Source organism: Podarcis erhardii, assembly GCF_964252035.2.
Source record: "Podarcis erhardii genome assembly, chromosome: 6".
NCBI lineage: Eukaryota > Metazoa > Chordata > Lepidosauria > Squamata > Lacertidae > Podarcis > Podarcis erhardii.
Window position 1 is genome coordinate 75611516 of NC_138510.1, and position 19835 is coordinate 75631350.

A 19835-nucleotide genomic window follows, 5' to 3' on the forward strand; every position below is an offset into this window, starting at 1 on the left:
GGAAAAGAGGGCTTAAGCAACAAGAAATTAGGACGCAGACTGCTCCTTGATCCAGTGCAAAAAGCCAAGAGGACGCCCAGCGTTGGGCGTCCTGTATTTATAGCCTCTGATCCCTCCTCCGAATTGGCAACATTCAAAACTCCCCAGTAACCCAAATTAACCACTTAAGGGCTTGGTTTTATCCAAATCTGCCCAGTAACAACAGGGTGGCTTGTATCCCCCAACCGCAACACATGCTCTCATTTAGGGAGAACACGTATTGTCATTATGCCGAACCACGTTCCCTAAACATTAGAAGAGCCTGCAGAATCAGGCCAATGATTCATCTAGTCCTGTTCTCACATTGGCCAACCAGATGCCCATGGGAAATTTTAGTTTAAGGGAACACAGCAGCCTTCTCACCCACCAGTAATGAGTAAAGGCAGGCATATTGCCTCTGTGCACACAGCAGGGGTGCCAGCTCCTAGGGGCCGAGCCTTTTTGGGCTCCCCTTTATTTTTAGGGTAGGGGTAGGCCCCTGTTATGACTATGGGATGCAGGTGGCGCTGTGAGTTAAACCACAGAGCCTAGGACTTGCCGATCAGAAGGTCGGTGGTTCGAATCCCCACGACGGGATGAGCTCCCGTTGCTTAGTCCCTGCTCCTGCCAACCTAGCAGTTCAAAAGCACATCAAAGTGCAAGTAGATAAATAGGTACCCCTCCAGCAGGAAGGTAAACAGTGTTTCCGTGCACTGCTCTGGTTCGCCAGAAGCTGGTCACATGACCCGGAAACTTTATTGGCTCCCTCGGCCAATAAAGCGGATGAGCACCGCAACCCCAGAGTCGGTTACGACTGGACCTAATGGTCAGGGGTCCCTTTACCTTTACCTTTTAGGCCCCTGCTATGTCTCCAAAGTATGGAGCCAAAGAGTGGAGCCGAGCGCAATGTGCCTCCAGTGACCGGCTCCTCCTCCTCCTCTTCTTCCTGCCACAGAGGGGAAGGAGGGGTGAAGCAGCAAAGAGGAGGTGCTGCCGACAATTAAGTCACATGGTCACCCTGTTTGGCTCCTCCTGACGTCATGCACTCAACGTTGCTCCCCCCCCCATCGCTTTCGCAAGCTAGCGCCTCTGGCACATAGCCATCACGGCTAGTCCTTATTTCATTAGAACTAATCAGCGCCAAGCTTCCAGCGTGTAAAAGAATGCACCCCCAATCTGGATGTCAGTGGGTCAAAATATTACTCAGGCCCTTTTATCACATTACCTTTGAAGAACTGGAAAGGCAATGCCAGAAGTCTTAGAGCCCATGCAGCGGTTGTGGCTGTTTTCCACACTCAGCATTGGCTTTTAGGGAAGGACGGACAATACTGATGGATGACTGGAGCAGCTGCAATGTGCAGCACAACCCCCTCCCTCCCGGTGCCATGAAACGAAAGTGTGTGTTTGTGTTTTTCTCTTTCTGTGTGTAAAGGGTAATGTGAGATGGTGTTAATACTTCATCTGCAGTTAAGATGGTAATGTAAGAAGCTCCTGCAGGGTTAATGAGCTTAGAACTGTGCCTTGTGTTTTTAAGATTTTGGATTACACAGGAGTATGTGGAGAGACAAACAAGAAATGATAATGGCTCTCTTTGAAAAATGGCCGGTCATTAGCTGAGTCACTCCCTTGCACTGGCTGGAATTCACAAGCCTTTTTGCAAGGCGGGGCGGGAGCAGAGGTAAAGGAAAATGTGGTATCCCTTTATACGAGCAAGGCTGGCGATTAATTCTGTTGCTTACCTTAGTTACAGATTTAGTGTAATCCAAACTGGGTTCTGGATGTTCTTTTCTCCTTAGGTATTTCTCTCTAAGTGATAGTTGATCTATGGGGGGGCCATTGTCACCAGCACCGTAGCTCAAGCTTTTGCATTTTGGCTTTGAAAAACTTCATCAAATTGTGGTGAATTCATCAAATTGTGCCTTCGTATAGGGCAGCCCCCCCCCTTACCATTTACAGTGGCACCTCTGGTTGCGAATGGGATCAGTTCTGGAGGCCCGCTTGCAACGTGAGCAGAACACAACCCACGTCTGCGGCTCGCAATTCGCTGCTTCTGCGCATGCGCGTGACATGATTTTGTGTGTCTGCGCATGCGCGAGCGGCGAAACCTGGAAATAACCCTTTCCGGTACTTCCAGGTCGCTGGGGGACGCAAGCTGAAAACGCATAACCTGAAACAAACGTAACATGAGATATGTTTAATATGTGTGCAACTGTGCACATGCTCAACCATGCACATGTGCATTGCGCTGAACCTGGAAGTGACCTGAAAATGTCACAGAAAGGGGTGTGGCTGAAAATGGGGTGTTTGCAGGCTTTTTCAAAGGTGTTTCAAATATACCTGATTTCACTTGAACGCACAGTGCCTTGTAATGTAACCACTGCATCAATGGTGGGTTGCCTGTATTCGACACAGCTCTTTAAGAAGAAGACATGTCTTCTGGCAACCAACAGTTGGCCTTCCTGGTGTGGGTTGAGGGGGTTGTAGTGCCACAAAATCTGGAGGAACACTGCAGGGGTGGAATTTGGTAATATGGCACCCTGTGTGAAGACAATTTTTTCTGCCTTTCCCCCAATATTTCTTAGTTTCACAATGATTTCTTTTGGTACAGTTGCGGTTTTAAGGATCTTCTCAGTAGATACCTATATAAATATAGGTTTTGTTGTTGTTATCATTATTTTGCACCCCTTTGACTCAGCACGCTGTGCATGGAGACGGCTCAAACCTCCTAAATCTTACACTGGCCAATGACTTTCTCGTCCCTGCTGCTGAACCACTGGGAATGATTGCTACAGATGTACATCAGTCCATGTGGACATATAACATTTTTATCTATTTAATATGTTTTAGGTGTGCTTTTTACTGGCACTCCCCCTCCCCTCCATTAAAAGTGTGGCACTTACTGTAACAACTTCATAGTAAATACTGGAACCTTTTTTTCTTTTCTTTTTTTTAAAACACTGCATTTTAATACAGTCATACCTTGGGTTACAGACACTTTAGGTTGTGTTTTTTTGGGTTACGGAATGGATAACTTCTGGGTTTCGGCGGTTGCGCATGCGCAGAAGTGCTGAATCGCAATCCATGCATGCGCAGACGAGGCGCTGCGGGTTGCGAATGCCGCGGGTTGTGAACGCACCCCCCACATGGATCACGTTCGCAACCCGAGCGTCCACTGTACTGTCTTTGGGCTCTAGCAAGGTCTCAGAACATCAAAATCTCAAAACGGAAGAATTAAAAGCCAAAATAAAACAGTCCAAACTAAAACCACAACTAACAAAATTAAAATATCCCGAAAGCCTGGTGAAATAAGAAAATAACATTTGACTCCAACAGTGGACAACTAGACACATGTGCCTATGGTAGATAATTGGGTGTATGCTGTGTTTTTGTATGCAAAAATACGATATTTGTATACATTTAACTCATTTGTTGTGAAATGATCTTTCTTAAAATCCCAATCTCCCCACCAAACCTAATTTCAGCATTGCATTCTCTGTCCTAGGCAAATGGACCACAACTTTTAGTGACTTTTCTCTCTGACACCCCCAACATTTACTTTTCACTTTGTAATTGTTTCTCTGTTGTATTTGCTTTGCTATCATAAACCTCTCGGAGTTGTGTGGTTTGGTATCATACAGCATTACAGAACTGTTAAGAGAGATAAGATATAAATACCGTATAATTATTCCACCACAGTTGAAACTTTTAGACCTTATCGAGACCCGCAGGAAATAACTTGGCAGAAAGCCACCAAAATGTCCCCCTCCGCCTGTGTTTTCATTTTCTACTTTAATTGCTGTTAAAAACTGGGAATTAATTACTTTTTATCTCCTTGTCTTGGAAGTGTCATAGGGCCAAGTTAGGCATGATGATGAATGTGTGGCTTGCTGTTGAAACACCCCACTCTTCCCCCAGTAACCTACCTCTGGATTGGCATCACGTCACAGACTGGTTGGACGCAAAGGAATGGTGGGAGGAACTAGCTGGGGAACCCCCAAGGGAAGAAGGCTGAGAGTGTGGGGATTGGTGGTGGGACAATGTTGAGTGGTCAGAGGGAGAAGACTGGGAGGAGGTGTCAGAAGCTGAAGAGGTAACAGGGCTTAGTGAGCAGGAGGAATCTGTGGCAGAGATCAGAAGTCCAGAATCAGAGGCAGAGGCTGAAGCAGGAGAGGAGAGAGGCCAAGAGGCAGAGATGAGTCCAGCTGGTGAAGAAGCACAGGTGTCCTGCTGTGACAAATGCCCCTTTCCCTAGTCTCCCAGAACCAGGAGCGGCATGAAGAGGCAGAGAAGTTAGCTTCACACAGGCACGGTCTCAGTTTGCTTAGGAAAAACTCTGGAGAGGAGAGGACTTAGCCAGCTGTGTACAGTATCAGAATCCTATATACATACGGGTGCTACTGGACAATTTTTTTATTTATTTCGACTGCATCAGACCAACACGGCTACCTACCTGAATCTAGTACATGCAGAGTTGTGTACACACAGTAGAGAACTGAGATAGCACCTGCCCCTGGTCCCTTCTGACACCTGCACATTCTAGTTCCCGTTCATGTTAGAAACTTTCAATTTTAAGTGAGTAAGGATAGTGCAGCTTGGGCAGTGTGTGTGTAAATATCCTCCCTGTTTACCGCTGCACATGTTGGAACTGGATGGAGCTACATAAGAAGGAGGTTTGTGGAACAGGATTTGAATGGTGGTGGTCAACAAAAGTAAATTATGGGGACAGTTGTGACAACATGTAGGATGCTCTCTTTTTTTGATCCATAGAGAAGAATGGAGTCAGGCCATGTTTATTCCTCCTTACACGAGCTGCCAGATTTGCAACCTTCTGAAATGACTCTGGTGTTCAGTATCTGCACCGGTTCATGGCTGTTGCAGTTGCTTTAAATGTCACCAGTCTTTTGCAACTTTTTGCCCCAATGAAACAATTTCAGACTGAGTGTTTAGTTTGATTTAGAGATGCCTCCTCCTGCTTCTTTTTACCATTGGTGCTATTATGCCTTAGGGTAGAAGACTGCAGAGGGTTTTGTTGTTGCTGTTATTCTTTACAAAATAGTCCTTGGAATAACTTGTCACTACCTAGTTTTGAAAACTGTTTCTTGCGTCAACTCTCTCAGGAAGGTTTTTTCTCCAGTATGTTTGAGAATTCAATACGGCAGCAGGCTGCTTTTTTTGCATTTTATATTATTACTTTGTGCACAAATGCAGCCATAGTTGTTCATCAATATAAAAAACACTAAATATTGTCAAATGGAACCAACTCTATCTTCTGGTTGCAAAGAGTAAAGGCAGAGGAGTAGTCTTCCTGCAGCCTTTACAAAGGTGAATAATATATTGCTGATGAGGAATAGAAAACATATGAGACTAAACAGAGGACAGAACTAATGTGTGATTTATTTTTTAAAAAATGGCCTTGCAGATTCCTTGAAAAAGAGATGAAAGAAAAGAACTCCTAACACAGCCTTGCTTCAAATATCCTTTGCTGATTTGGTAATTATGTCTTAGCAGTGTCAGTAGAGTAGCATGATGTTTAATAGTGTATATTAAAATGTCTGTAGCATTATCTCAAAAGTTATAACAAGCTAATTTTGACGTTAGCTGGGCAAGTTGATAAGGCCTTTTTAATAAAGTGATATAAAGGGGCTTGGGTAATTATTTTCATTCATGTTTGTCTTTTAAAGAACCGAGCTATCTGTCATAATTTCACAATAGCCAAAGACAGGGCATCATTAGGAAATGGCTGCAGGATTGGCAGAGTGGGCGACATTATGTAAATACGTGTGTACCATCCTCTTCTAGGCAGAACACATTTAGAACACAGATTGGACCATGCGTCTAAATATTGAGCGTCAAGGTCCCCAAGACACCCCCCCCCCCAAGAAAAACACAATTGACACTTAATTTTTGTTTAAGGTTTTTGGCATAATTTTGGCCACAACTTTATTCAAATTACAGCAATGTGAGTGGTTGCTTAGGCATTGGTAGCACTAACTGCCCCCGCACGGGGACAGCTCTGACATTCACCCCCCCCCCGTGAAGTCAGGAAGGGTACGTCACCTGGGGAGAGAGATGGGACTGGGAACCATGCCTCACCTCTCCCCAGCATGCTCCCAGGGGCTTGCGTGGCCCTAGCCACTTGCCAGGGGGTTTCGGACAAAAGCATGGGGGAGCCCCTGGGTTCCTTTAATGGTAAAACCCTTCAGCAGCAGCAGCATTTTGGAGGGGCAGGCACAGCCGAATCCATACCCCTCCACCAACCAATTCCAAGACCAATGCCTAACCGCAAACCTTGCAAGTTGTGACGATTTGCTACGCAGTAGGCAAAAACCAAGTGGCACACACTAATCAGCCAAATGGACAAAATTCCTACCAGGCCCCTGCCCCAAAGCAGACGACCCCATAACAGGCATAGCAAGGTCAAGCAAACAGCCTAAAATTAGGGAAGGGAGGGCGGGTGTTCCGAAGTAAGCAGTGAAAAGAGGAAGTTCCTCGCTGCGAGCATTGTATTTAACAAATAGGGCTGTCAATCAACAAATGGAAACATCTAGATTTCCCCATTAACAGCCCACCCCTGCTTACAGGATGGCCAAACCATTTGCCTAGTAACAGTGAGGTGTCTTGTCAGCCCCGCCCGCAACCTGTGCTCTCCATGAGGGAGAACACACTTTATAAAGAATCATAAAATGCAAATAAAGGAATAGAAATGGGAAGACGCCTTATGGATGTTTTTGGGTTGCTGTACTAAAATTTGCGGAGAAATGTTTCAGAGCTATCAACCAATTTCAGATCTGTTGCTGTTGTTAAATTCTGTTGTTGTTGTTTTAATCAATAACTTTAAATAAACTTGTGTATTTCCAAAATGTAAATAGCAGCACCTTTTTTCAGACAGGATATTTTCAGGGGCAGCATGGAGGCTGTGGAACTCCTTGACAGTTGAAATTTGCCACCTCACTCCTTTGTTGGTTGGTTTTGGGTAATGACTGAAGACGAGAGCTCGCCTGAGAAATTTTGCTGCCTGCGATAGAGGAATAAATGGCACTCTTTCCCCTGCTGAGGCGAAGATGTATAGTGCCCACAGCTGGCCAAACTATTTTTGCAAAAAAATGGGACAGAATATCACGTGTGTCTCTCTCTCTGCCTTCTTGGCAGTAAGAATACAAAGATAATAAACCATGGAGCAATTTTCTGCCCTTCCATGATATCCCAAATTAACTAAATGGTAGGGCCAGGCTTGCAAAGACCCTTTTGTTTTAATTTGCTTTGAAAATATAATTGTGGCTCCTAGCTTTGAGATTATTGTTGACTGCTTTAAAAAGCTGCATTGGGTTTTTGTTTTGTTTTCCGTTTTAACAATCTGGGCTGTTTCAATGCTTGATTTTCTAGCTCGGATTATTATTGATGTGCTTCTGCTTAGATGTTCTTCATTTTGTACGGTGCTGTCATTGCCTTCCATTAGTAAAAAAAAGGGATAGGAATAATAAGGTTGCTGGACTTAAGGTGCCACCCCTTCTTCAAAGATTTTACTATTTCACAGCATAAAACCTCAACTCATTAAACTGGTGAGCTGACAGGGATGGCCTGTTCAGTTTCGCTGCCTGAATAAACCATGTAGACTGTCCCGATCCCATAGGGGCAAATGTTTCTCTCACACTGAATCTGTTGAGTGCAATCGGGCTCCTAAGTTTGACGGGGGTCATGAATGGTGGCCACAGGAAGGATTTCCAAGTGCCTTAGAACTGTGACGTGTCTCACTCCAAACCTTCCAAATGACTTTTCTCTCCATGTTGCTGCCATCCAAAGAAGCCGTCTTGAGAATGAGGCCTTGTTGAAACTTGCAATCCATGCAGTAGTTTGCTTTTCTTGTACATGTCTAGGATGTCACCTCAAGACTCATTTTAGATGTCACTCATAGTTTAAAGTTATGGAAACTTTATAGGGCTGCAAAGCATACAAATTTATCATATATATATGTTTGTGTTTTGTGTGTGTGTGTGTGTGTGTGTGTTGAAATACTTTATTGTCACTTGTACAACTTGTATACAGTGAGATTAGATAAATAAATAAATAATATTTAATTTTTTAAAATTTAATTAAATATTAAATATTTAATAATAAATAAATAAGAAATAAAAGATAAGCTCTTTTAGTCTTAATTCTCCTCGTTTACTGATATATATACTGATATATATATACAGTGTGTGTATATATACACACACACTCTCTCTCTCTATCTGTGTGTATGTGTGTAGATAGCTATCATATGATATATTATATGATATGGTATAAAATGCCACAGTTTTAATACTGAAGAGAGGAGATTGGAAATTTTCTGGGGATTATTATGAAGATCCGTATTGCAAATATACCATACATACATATTCTGATTAGGGGAGATCATGTTTGCTTGTTTATGAAGGGGTTATAGCCGTTCTCTGTTTCTGCAATAATTCTACAGTGTACCTGAAATCATTAAACATTGATTTTCTGCTCATACCTGAGAGTCTGATTATGTTTTGGGATGGGGAGCAGTGTTGCTCTGTAATGTCAAACTCTAGGATCTCATCGCAAAAGGAGACCCTTATTCCCCTCAAGGAGTTCCAGTTCTCAGAGTGGTTTAATAATAAATTCCTCTTTCCAGGGAACTTTGGGAATTGTAGCTCTGTGAGGGAAACGGTCTCAGCACCATTGACAAACCACAGCTCCTGGGATTCGGGTGGGGGGGAGCCTTGTTTAAACTGTTTAAACTGGTGAGAGGTACTATCCAGACAGGGCCTTACAGAGCTTTCTCTTCACTCATCAGATATTGAATTTATTGCATCTTGCTTTCAAGTGTGTGTGTATATTTAAATGAAATAAAGCTAGTTGGTGGCAGTTTCAGCAAGTCAGGTGCTCTGTAATAACTTTTGGAATTTAGAGTTTTTGGTCTTCCTGGACACTTGTTCCCGCTGAATCAGTACAAAACATGATTCGTTATCGTTATATTTAAGGCATTTCCTTCGCATGCAATAAACATATGCATCTTTATTGGGTCTATCTGATGGCACCTCTTTCATTGGAAAATGACACACACAAAAAAGATAATACACATTTGTTCTTCTTGCTTGGGTTGCAGTAACAAAACCGATAGGAGGAAATTTTATCTCTCACATTATGGAATGTTGATAAGAGAATTGCCATGGCAACCATATCATAAGCTTCATGCGTACTTTGTTGCTGAGTTCACAGTGTCATTTTTAATTACTCCTATGCAATTAAAAGCAAAAATGAGTAATTTGTGTGAATATGTAATCAATATAATCAGCTATGTTTGCACTGAGAGTGAATGTGGGCAATTTATCTAACTAGAATGAGGGCTTCACCCAACTTGGAAATTCCGCTTTTTTAATGTGGATTCTCCTGGTTTTTTTTATTGTTGTTGTTGCAGAACTGTGAGAAGCTGGAAAATAATTTTGATGACATCAAGCACACGACTCTTGGTGAGCGAGGAGCACTTCGAGAAGCAATGAGGTAAGTCTGGGTCACCATGGCAACAGTCACAGATGTGGTAAAGAAAGAGTCATTCTTCATTATTGGGGGAACAAATGAGTTCATTGCCACCATTCAGCTCTATTCTCTAAGGTATTAATTTGTCAGCGGAGAGGCTTCCCTTGAGGCTGTACTTTGGTTTTGAAGCTGCACGAATGCTAAGCCTCTCTGCACACTAAAAAACGCAAATGTTTAATTTGTTACTAAAAATGCTTAAGGGGGTGCCTTGTTTTATATTTATACTAAACTGTGTGAATGAATGAAGATTGTTCATCCAAATTGTGCAAGTATTAAGGAAATTGTACAGCGATTTCTTTCTTTCTTTATGCTTTTTTTTTGCTCCTAATTTGTATTTAATTTTCAGGATATAGCAGCCCATGTAATTTCTTTTCTATTAGACTTTAATGGGATTATACTACTGTATGTGAAAATGAATGACCTCCTCCATTCAAAGAGAGAAAGTGCTTTTCTTGATCTTCCACTTTTATGATCGCAGGAGTTTGTACAGCTCTGCTTATTCACTCAGGTCCCAGGACATGGGATGGGACATATTAAAGGTGATGGGAATCTTAAGCCAGCATTGCAAGGATGTCTGGCAAATACACCAGTACATATACTAAGGCCACTGAAACTATTTTGTGAATGAAAAGCTGATACACACATTCAAGATCTTTTTCCATTTTGTGTGCTCTGATGGTTTCCACTCACATGGAGAGTGCAACACATTTATTTAACTCCTTAGACCATTTCTATATAGCTTAATATGTAGGAAATGTCTCTAGGCATTGGACAGAAAGCTCAAACAACAGCAGCAACTAATATTATAAAATAATTAGTAGTTATTACACATCTTAGCCTCCTGGCTCTCATGCAGGACTCCACTCAGGTATTCTGGTTCTCACCCGGGGTCCAGATAAACTCATAGATCAACTCCAGAATCTCACAATGAAGAAGAGAGTTCCTGGAACCCTTTTGACATCTCCCGGGTCTCTCACCATAGACTTGCTTTTGGTTGATGGAGTTTCCTCAGGCCGCTCATGGTTGTGTCCTATTCAGCGCTCAGTTTGCTTCATTGCATAGATCCCAGGTTACAGCAGGTTTGGTCTGGTGAATTTTCCAGGGTATCCAAAGGATGGCAGAATTATGACACTCCTCCACCCATAATTCTTTCTGTGCCTCTGCACACTTACCCTCTTCCCCACTTCTCTTCTCCCAAAACATGGGTCCAGATTGTACATAATGCTAAGCCAAACCATGGCTATCTGAGCATGTGGGTATTCATAACAGAAACCCCATCCACTTTGTTCCTCTCCCAGATGTCCTGCTACCATGCTACCTGAAGCTAAGCCATAATTTGCCTCTAATGGTACATTTGAACCTGAGTTTGTGGTTTGTCTCATTCCAGACAAACCACAAGTTGTAGTCAAGATTTATTATTGTCTACCACTCCCAGTTTGTCAGGGGAGAAAAACCTTGAGCTTGGTTTTAAATGTACCACTAAGCCAAACTTAGCTCAGCCGCAGGAGAATTTGGAAAAATGCCATAATTTAATGCATTCAAGCTAGGGCATTATTTAGCTTAGCATTACTTGCGAACTGGCCCATGACCTGTTATGTCTGGGTATAGCCACAATCTCTGTGTTTTTCAGCTGTCATAGTCACTGAAGTTGCTTCCAGTAGCTGTATCTCCAGATTACTTAAATTGCTTGTTACATTTTGAATTGTGAAGTGGAAACCAGTTTTCCCCCCTATCCCAGCTTTAAAGTACAGTGGTACCTTGGGTTACAGATGCTTCAGGTTACAGACTCTGCTAACCCAGAAATAGTACCTCGGGTTAAGAACTCTGCTTCAGGATGAGAACAGAAATCACGTGGCAGTGGTGCGGCAGCAGCGGGAGGCCCCATTAGTTAAAGTGGTACCTCAGGTTAAGAACGGTTTCAGGTTAAGAACAGACCTCCAGGATGAATTAAGTTCTTAACCTGAGGTACCACTGTATCACTTTACCATTCAGATATCAGTTCCTACTTTCGTCTTATCACTCCCTTATCGTGCATCCTAAAGCAGGTTTCTTCACCCTGGAATAAACTATTACAGAAACTAAGCAGTAAGGGTAGCGGTGCGGGGACAGAGGCCAATGAATGTATATTGTAATGAAAATGTCCGGTAGTACTGCATTGGTTACTTGCAGGAAAACGAGGATGTGCATTACCATATCTAGTCAACGTGCATGTGATGAGCCTAAGGTTAAAGACATAAGTTTGTGCAACTGCTTTTTAAGGAAAAGAAGGGAAAAAACGAGAAGTGCCAAAATTCTGGTGTGCACAGAATTTCTTTTCTTAAACCAAAGCTGCTCTGTGGACTGGAGGTGGATAGCCAGCGACATCACAGGTTTTGTATAGATGGGAAAGTAGAGAGAGTACCATAGAGACAGCTGCAGTCTTGAAGTGTTAAAATGTTTACTTTGATTACTAATATAGCTGCAATAGATTTTAGATCTGGCTTTATCTGATGTTTTAGTTGCTAGTTATAGCACACACGTGCTAGAGCAATGTTCTTCAACCTAATTTCCCCAGATGGTGTTGGACTACTAATCCCATCCCCCCCAGCCAGTTTAGTCTATGGCCAGGTATGATCAGAGTTGTAGTCCAATAACATATTGCTTCAGTGTGCTCATGTATTTTGTTTTGTTTTTATCTGATTTTGCAAACACTCCCCAAACGATCAGTGTAGCTTTGAAATAGAGAGCCATATGGTTTCTAGTTGCAGAATAACTCAAAGGGAATATCTTGTCACAGTATTCCACAATGGCGGTTATCTCCAGGGCTTTAGAAAAGTGATTGCACTGCCTTAAATATATTTAAAGTATAAATCAGGACGCCCATAAAAGTCTTGTTTTGAGCTTGATTGCAAGATTGATATTTGATGAAGTAGTCTCCTTTATGCCACCATTGACACAGAATGTTTATGTTGAGTTGTTTTCTCAACTTCATATGGGCTTATAAGATTGTATAGGCTTAGGCGGTTCTGTACTTTATATTGTCCAAGATTTCATCTGTAATTTCTCATTTTTTCCCAGTTGGGAATTTTAATTTACTCTGTGAGCTGCAGAGATAAATCGGAGAGCAGGCCTTCCTCCTTAGAGAATATTGTAGTGAAGGGGGAATATGGGAGTGTGGAGAGATTGTGATTTCCCTTGAACATTCCTTCAATCACCTGTCTCAAATAAACCAAAATTCTTTAATTTTAACTGACCTAAGGTTACACATTATACATGGTCAGAACTGGCAGTTATAAACTTCTATTGAATTCTGTGGAAATGCCCATTGAAGTGTCTCAACTTGCAGACATTTCTTTTGACAGACTTGTTTTGTACCAAACGAACAAGGAAACACACACACACACACACACACCTTAGCTGCTATATTGTACTGGACTCTTCAAAACAAAACACAAGGGGGGGGGGGTAAATCTCTGTTATATTAAAAAATATATTTATAACACTTAGGCTTTTTTATGTGTGTGCGAGCCTGTAAAGTTTAATTGCAAGTTACACCTGCTAATCATGTTGCTTTATATAGTGCAGCAATGCTTTATGTTACTCGCAGGGCTGCTATTTTGTGCTGCAAGCAAAAGCAGCCTGCTTGTTGTCCAATGATATTATTATAATTGCCACCACTGATATTGTAGTAATTAGTAATGAAATTCAAGGCATAGTTTGAGGTGGATGAAATGCCAAATTTTGGAAAACCTGTAAAAAAATCTTACTTTCTTGCTTGCAAATCCTTAGCATGCTGAATGGATTTCTCACAAAATATGGATGGAATGTCAGAGCACCAGTTGTGTGTTTTCCCCCTTTAATTTTTCTTTTTAGGAAAAAAAAAATCTTTGTACAGTCGTACCTTGAGTTGAATGTGCTTCGGGTTGAGCACGTTCGAGTTGCGCTCCGCAGCAACCTGGAAGTAACGGAGCACAATACTTCCGGGTGTTGCCACTTGCGCATGCGCAGACGCTCAAAATGATGTCATGCGCATGCACGGAAGCGACAAAATGCGACCCGTGCACACGCAGAATGGATCCTGTTTGCATCCCGAGGTACCACTGTATATTAGAACTGATTGGCGAGCTTTTTCTTCGGGGCTCAAGTCCACTTGCAAAGACTTTTTAACCGCATCAGAGGTTGCTTCCACATTAGGAACCTTTAGTGCTGCAATTCCATTTTCTTTCCATTATCAATTGGAAGTGGGAATTTAAAATGGTAGTTTTAGATGCTACAATGCTGCATCATCAAATGCTAACTTTTCCCTTGACCAAATTCCTTCTGTAATCAATGTCCCCAGCAATATAAATTAGTAGATTCCTACTTCCAGGTTCTGTGACTTCTATTTTATTGAAGTTCAGAAAAGTTAAGAGGATTAGTGATGAACTGCCTTGAATTAGCCATCTTTTGTTCCCTGTGCAAACGAGTTGGGGTTGTGAAGGGATCTAGTAGATTCTTTTGTTTCTGTTAAAGAAAAAACATGATTAAAAGAAGTCATTCGTTAATACCTCCCCTTCCCCACTGCATGGAATAGAAGATGGTTAGCTATGAGGCAGTCACCACTAATACCCCAGTTCTGGTGAAGAAGAAGCAATAAAAAGGGGAGAACCTTCAGGGAGGAAGCTTTTAATTAAAGGAACAATAACCCGTAAAGCAGGAATGGAGAACCTATGACCCTCCAGTTGTTACTGCACTCCATCTCCCATCAGCTCTGGAAACATGACCAGTGATTAAGGACGGGAACAGTTGTGGTCCAACAATATCTGGTAGGCTACAGGATCTCCATCCTTGCCCAGAGCTTCAACTTTGCCAGTGTGCACTAGACTGGCTGGGACTGCAGTTACATTTTATTGCCTGCTCCCCCATTGCTAGAAATCACTTCTGAAAAAGCACATCTTTCGTGTGAAGTGGCCCAGGCCAGGGATGGCTTGTTGAGTTGTTCATCATGTACAATAGCCCTCAGTTGTTGTTACTATGTTAGGGAGCTGTATTAATCCACAAAATACATTAATGATTCCCCACCACCTCCAATGGCTTACAGTGGTACCTCGGGTTACAGACGCTTCAGGTTACAGATGCTTCATGTTACAGACTCTGCTAACCCAGAAATAGTACCTCGGGTTAAGAACTTTGCTTCAGGATGAGAACAGAAATTGTGTGGCAGTGGTGTGGCAGCAGCAGGAGGCCCCATTAGCTAAAGTGGTACCTCAGCTTAAGAACAGTTTCAAGTTAAGAACAGACCTCCAGAACAAATTAAGTTCTTAACCTGAGGTACCACTGTGTAGGCAATTTTGCCTTTTCATTTCTCTTCCAAACCAAAAGCGTGAGAGATTAGATGGCAGGGAAGCCAGTGCAGTGGGAATGCAGCAGTAGAAACGTCAGATTGTCTCCACCATTGCATCTCTGCTGTGCATACCGTATTTTTCGCTCTATAAGATGCACCAGACCATAAGACGCACCTAGTTTTTGGAGGAGGAAAACAAGAAAAAAAATATTCTGAATCCCAGAACAGCAAGAGGGATCGCTGCACAGTGAAAGCAGCTGTTCTGGCTTCTGAGATAGCTGCACAGCATGCATTCACTCCATAAGACGCACACACATTTTTCTTTACTTTTTAGGAGGGAAAAAGTGAGTCTTATAGAGCAAAAAATGCGGTACCTCCGCTTGTCCCTCTCCCTCTTGGTTACTGGAAGTGACTTCTATGTTAGGAAGCCAGGTACCCAGTGCTGTCCCACACTGCTACACTCTTTCAGCCACTACATTACCCCTCTCCTGGATGTCTTACGGCTTTATGGAGCCTCCTTGCACTGGGCGCTGGCTCTTGGCTCCACAACAATTCCTACGTAAATTCTCTAGCACAGATGGAGCACGTACTGCTACCAGTCCTAATGTTACTTACTTTATTTTATTAAAGAATGTTTTTGCTCACAGATTGTTGAAAGCCCTTTGCTATATTTATTAAATCTTAGGCATGTAACTTCATAGTAATTTTCCTGTGATTTAAGAACTTAAACTATATTTCCTATTGTGTTCTAAGATACATGAAGTAGTTCGCTCTTTGTCAACACCATGCCATTAAAATTCTGTTTCCTTGACTTTGGGCTACTTGAGAAAATCTAAAACAGATTGTTTATAAGAAATGTTCTTTGCTAAAGAAACCTTTATTGAAATCAACATTTTAATTTTGCTAGGATTAGCAAAGAACAATTTTTTAAAAGTCAGATATTGAAAATTAATCTCTTAATTCCATATTTTAGCCCCTTGTTAAAAGTAGATTTCTTTCCCCACTCCCAGAAAACAACTTATCCTGTACAGATTCTCCTGAGCAAGATTGACAAGAAGTGCCAAGTTATGTGGAAAAATGCAAGCACTGCTGTATATTGACAAATAGAGGATTTTAAAAAAATAAATAGTTCTTTTAAAAGGTTTATTGTGTGTGTTTAGGTACATTGCTTTCATACAAAAATCATTTCTTTTCCAAGAGCTCATGTTCCATACTAGTAATGACATTTAAGATAGAAATAGTTATTCAAATAGTTGATAACCTAACATGTTTTGGAACAATTGTTATGGGTGTCTATTAGAGTAAAGGTAAAGGTAAAGGGACCCCTGACCGTTAGGTCCAGTTGTGGACGACTCTGGAGTTGCGGGTCTCATCTTGCTTTACACGCTGAGGGAGCCGGCATTTGTCCACAGACAGTTTTTCAGGGTCATGTGGCCAGCATGACTAAGCCACTTTGGTGAACCAGAGCAGTGCACGGAAACACCGTTTACATTCCGGCCGGAGCGGTACCTATTTATCTACTTGCACCTTGACGTGCTTTCAAACTGCTAGGTTGGCAGGAGCAGGGACTGAGCAACGGGAGCTCACCCCATCGTGGGGATTCGAACTGCCAACCTTCTAATCAGCAAGCCCTAGGCTCTGTGGTTTAGACCACAGAGCCACCCACGTCCCTGTCTATTAGATTAGGGATGGGGAATTTGTGGCTCTCTAGATGCTGTTGGACTCCAGATCCCATCCACCCTAGCCAACATTACCATTGGTCAAGGATGATGGGAACTACCCAAATGCAACATGGCTACTCTGCACCCTCAAGACAACTTAAGTGGGCAGAAAACTGATTCACAAGAAAATTGATGAGTATCATGGCCAGGTCTAATCAGCTTCAGATGACCTGAGCACTTCCTCTTATGATACTATGTGCAACAAAATTGTCTGTAATATGGCTTTTGCTTCCTTATCAGATGCATGGAATGTTGAACAGTGTTCAAACAAATGCAGGTCATATCTACAATATCTAAAAAATTGTTGTTTTTGTGCCATTTCAGTCATGCTTCTCCTCTTGAACAATTGCAAACATGGTGTTTACAAGCCTTGATTATATCGTGTCTGGACTACTGCCATGTGCTCTGTGTGGGGCTGCCTGTGTTGAGTGTCCAGCAACTGCAACTGCAGCTGGTCCAGAATATGCTAGCTGTGACTTCGTTGTTGAAACAGCTGCAGTAGCACCCAGTTCAAAGTGCTGGCTCCGAACTATTTAGGGTTTCAAAGCTCATCTGATGGACTGCTTTCTTTCAAATGAGCCTTCCCGTTGATTAAATGGGGTTTGTTAATGAATTGTCACCTCTTTTTATTATTTTAACTTTTATTAGATGCCTTGACCTTTTTTTCTTTTTTGTAGCTGAAAGGTAGGATGTAATGCTTGCCATGTAATTAAAAAAAACCCTGAGATTGATTGGAGGATAAAGTTATGCAAATAGGGCAGCATTATGCAAAATCTCTGTGTTTGATTTCAGTAATTTATTTTGAATATGTAATGTGAGCATTCTTGGCATGATATTTGGATGGAGTTTGTTTCTTTTGGTGAAATCTGATTGCACATGGCTTTCCTGGGCACAGATAGACCATTAATGTCTTCCATGGTTAACTTTGTAGTGGCGTTTCTAAATATTGACAGCAAATGCTGTCAAGCTGATGGATTTTCAGCACCTACCCATTCAATCATTTGAGTCAAAGTTGAAGCCTGTTTTCACTAAAATATCTTGAAGGTGCTGAGGGGAATGGTTCCAAAATTTTGAAGCTATATAAAATAATAATTCTGAGCATATACTGGCATGTTAGTGTTACAGGGCATTCACATAAAAGGGCTATTTGCACTCCCCCACCCCCCAAGAGCAAATTATTATTTTATTAAAATGAAGATACCAAATCCTTGAAGTAAAATATATTATGTAAGGTATAATTATCTCATTTAAGCAACCGGGGTTATTAGCCTACATATGAAGCCTTTAAGATAACTTCCATTTGCACTTAAATTCTAACTGCGGTTTTGACACATTATCTAGGGAGAATGCCACGTTTCCTGCTGTGCTAAACTTACCGAAACAAATAGAAAAAAACATCATTGCTGTGCACTATCCCTGCTTTACTATTTTGTAATTGGACAGCACAACAGGAATGGCACTTCTTTGTAACACTGAGTTACTGCGATGATCTTGCGATTTCATGCTCTTAGCATAAGGCTGGCTGGAATTGTCTTATATCAAGGATAAAAGGAGTATGATGGGGATGGGAAGGAAGAGAGTCAGTTAGAATAAAAGAATTCTTGGCAGTAAAATATAAAGATAGTTGGTAAGGAAATAGAAGTCCCCACTCTTAATGTTTGGGTCTTGGCCTCCTAATGTGCTCCTTACAGGTACAGAACATGTTGGAGTGGTCAATGAGATGGACATTCCATCTGTGACCTCAAGGTTGCAATGACAAGGGCACTTTTAGTCTGAAGCTGCAATTCTGCTCAGAGTTAGGTGTCCTCAAGCATCTTGAGATCAACCACCTTTGCTGGATAACAGCTTAGGGAAGGGGCAGGAATTCAGTTTGTGTAGCTTGCATTTTAGTGCGAACCCGGTTAATTTGCAATTTCCAAAACAATGTGTGAACCACAATGCAGCTGCTCTTCAAAACTTGCACTTCTTCAAATTTTGCAATGCAATTATTCAAGCCAAAAATGTGTGCGAAATTGCATCTATTAGGGGGAACCGCACAAAAAATTGACATACTAATGAAAATGACACAAAAAATGAATTACACTGGGGAAATTGCTTGCAAAAATGCCTACATAACTGTATTCTGACATTTGAAGAAATGTACACTAATATGTGAGGGCTTTTTAAAAAATGAAAGTGCAAAGTGATACAGAAATGTGATGAACTGAGCTCATGATTGGGAAAATGAGAAACTGAAGGATTCATCCATCCCTAATTAACAACTCAGGAACCTCAGAAGGCAAAGTGGTAGCAGTAGTTTGATGGTATCATTTGTAGCTCTCCAAAATGGAGTTACCAAGCTGGTTAGTCTTCTAATGGGGAATTAGAAACTTCTACCTTTAAATATATGAATTAGCATTTCAAAACATTCCTAAATTTCCCCAGAATCTGGCTAAGCTGCAAGTTTGGGCACCATGTATAGCTGTCAACTGTCCCTTATTTGGCGGGAAACTCCCTTATCCCAGCGCCGTGTCCCGCTGCTGTCCCTTATTGATGATGTCCCTTAAATTTCCCAGGTTTCAAAGGAAGCAGCTCCTCTCCCTCCCTCCCTGCCGGCCAGGGAGGAGGGAGGCTCCAACTGTGTTGCTTGGCTGCATTGCTAACCCAATAAGGAGTCTAAGAACGACGGGGGTGGGGGGGTGGGTTTGGAGCTTGCATGCCTTGTGCCGATCAAATCGGCCACATTGCCTGGGGACTCGCCTTTGCTCAGCGCTTCCCAGTGGAGAGGTTACGGTGGTTTTCCTTGCTGCATCCCCTTTGCCGGGTTGCTGCGCTGTGGGAACCACTGCTCGAGGCTTCGTTTGGCTGCTGGCTGGGCTTTTTGCCTTTGCTCGGAGGGGCTCAGAAGTTGAACATACCTGTGCTAGGAAAATCCCTTATTTTGGCTGCTGATCCCTTATTTTCGAGGCTACTGGTCCCTTATTTTCAAATCTGTAAGTTGACAGCTATGGCACCAAGTAACAAGTGGGGCTGGAACAACTGACAAGATATGGCCTGAGAGCTAAGGGAGCTAATGCAAAGTTAGTTAAGACTGGCAGGACTCTGTCACAAAAGTCTCCATGATAGGTAAGCCATATCCAGAGAGAAAATATGGCATTGTGCCTGTTGAATAGGTTCTACAGAAGAACTGGGTAGGGTTCAGTTATTTGTGTGGCTTACTGTAGACTGACAGAGTGAGAAGTAAATTGCTCCATCTCTATTTAGCTCCTCAA

At 42.1% G+C, this 19835-nt stretch overlaps 1 protein-coding gene across 5 annotated transcripts in view; it reads left to right on the top strand.

The window, feature by feature from the left end:
* DPYD (dihydropyrimidine dehydrogenase) overlaps positions 1-19835 on the top strand; it is a 514189-nt gene that overhangs the window by 65631 nt on the left and 428723 nt on the right. For all 5 annotated transcript variants that reach the window (XM_081865765.1, XM_081865766.1, XM_081865768.1 and 2 more), the window contains exon 3: positions 9443-9525. In XM_081865765.1, the coding sequence (XP_081721891.1) occupies positions 9443-9525 (83 nt within the window). The remainder of the gene's footprint in view (positions 1-9442; positions 9526-19835) is intronic.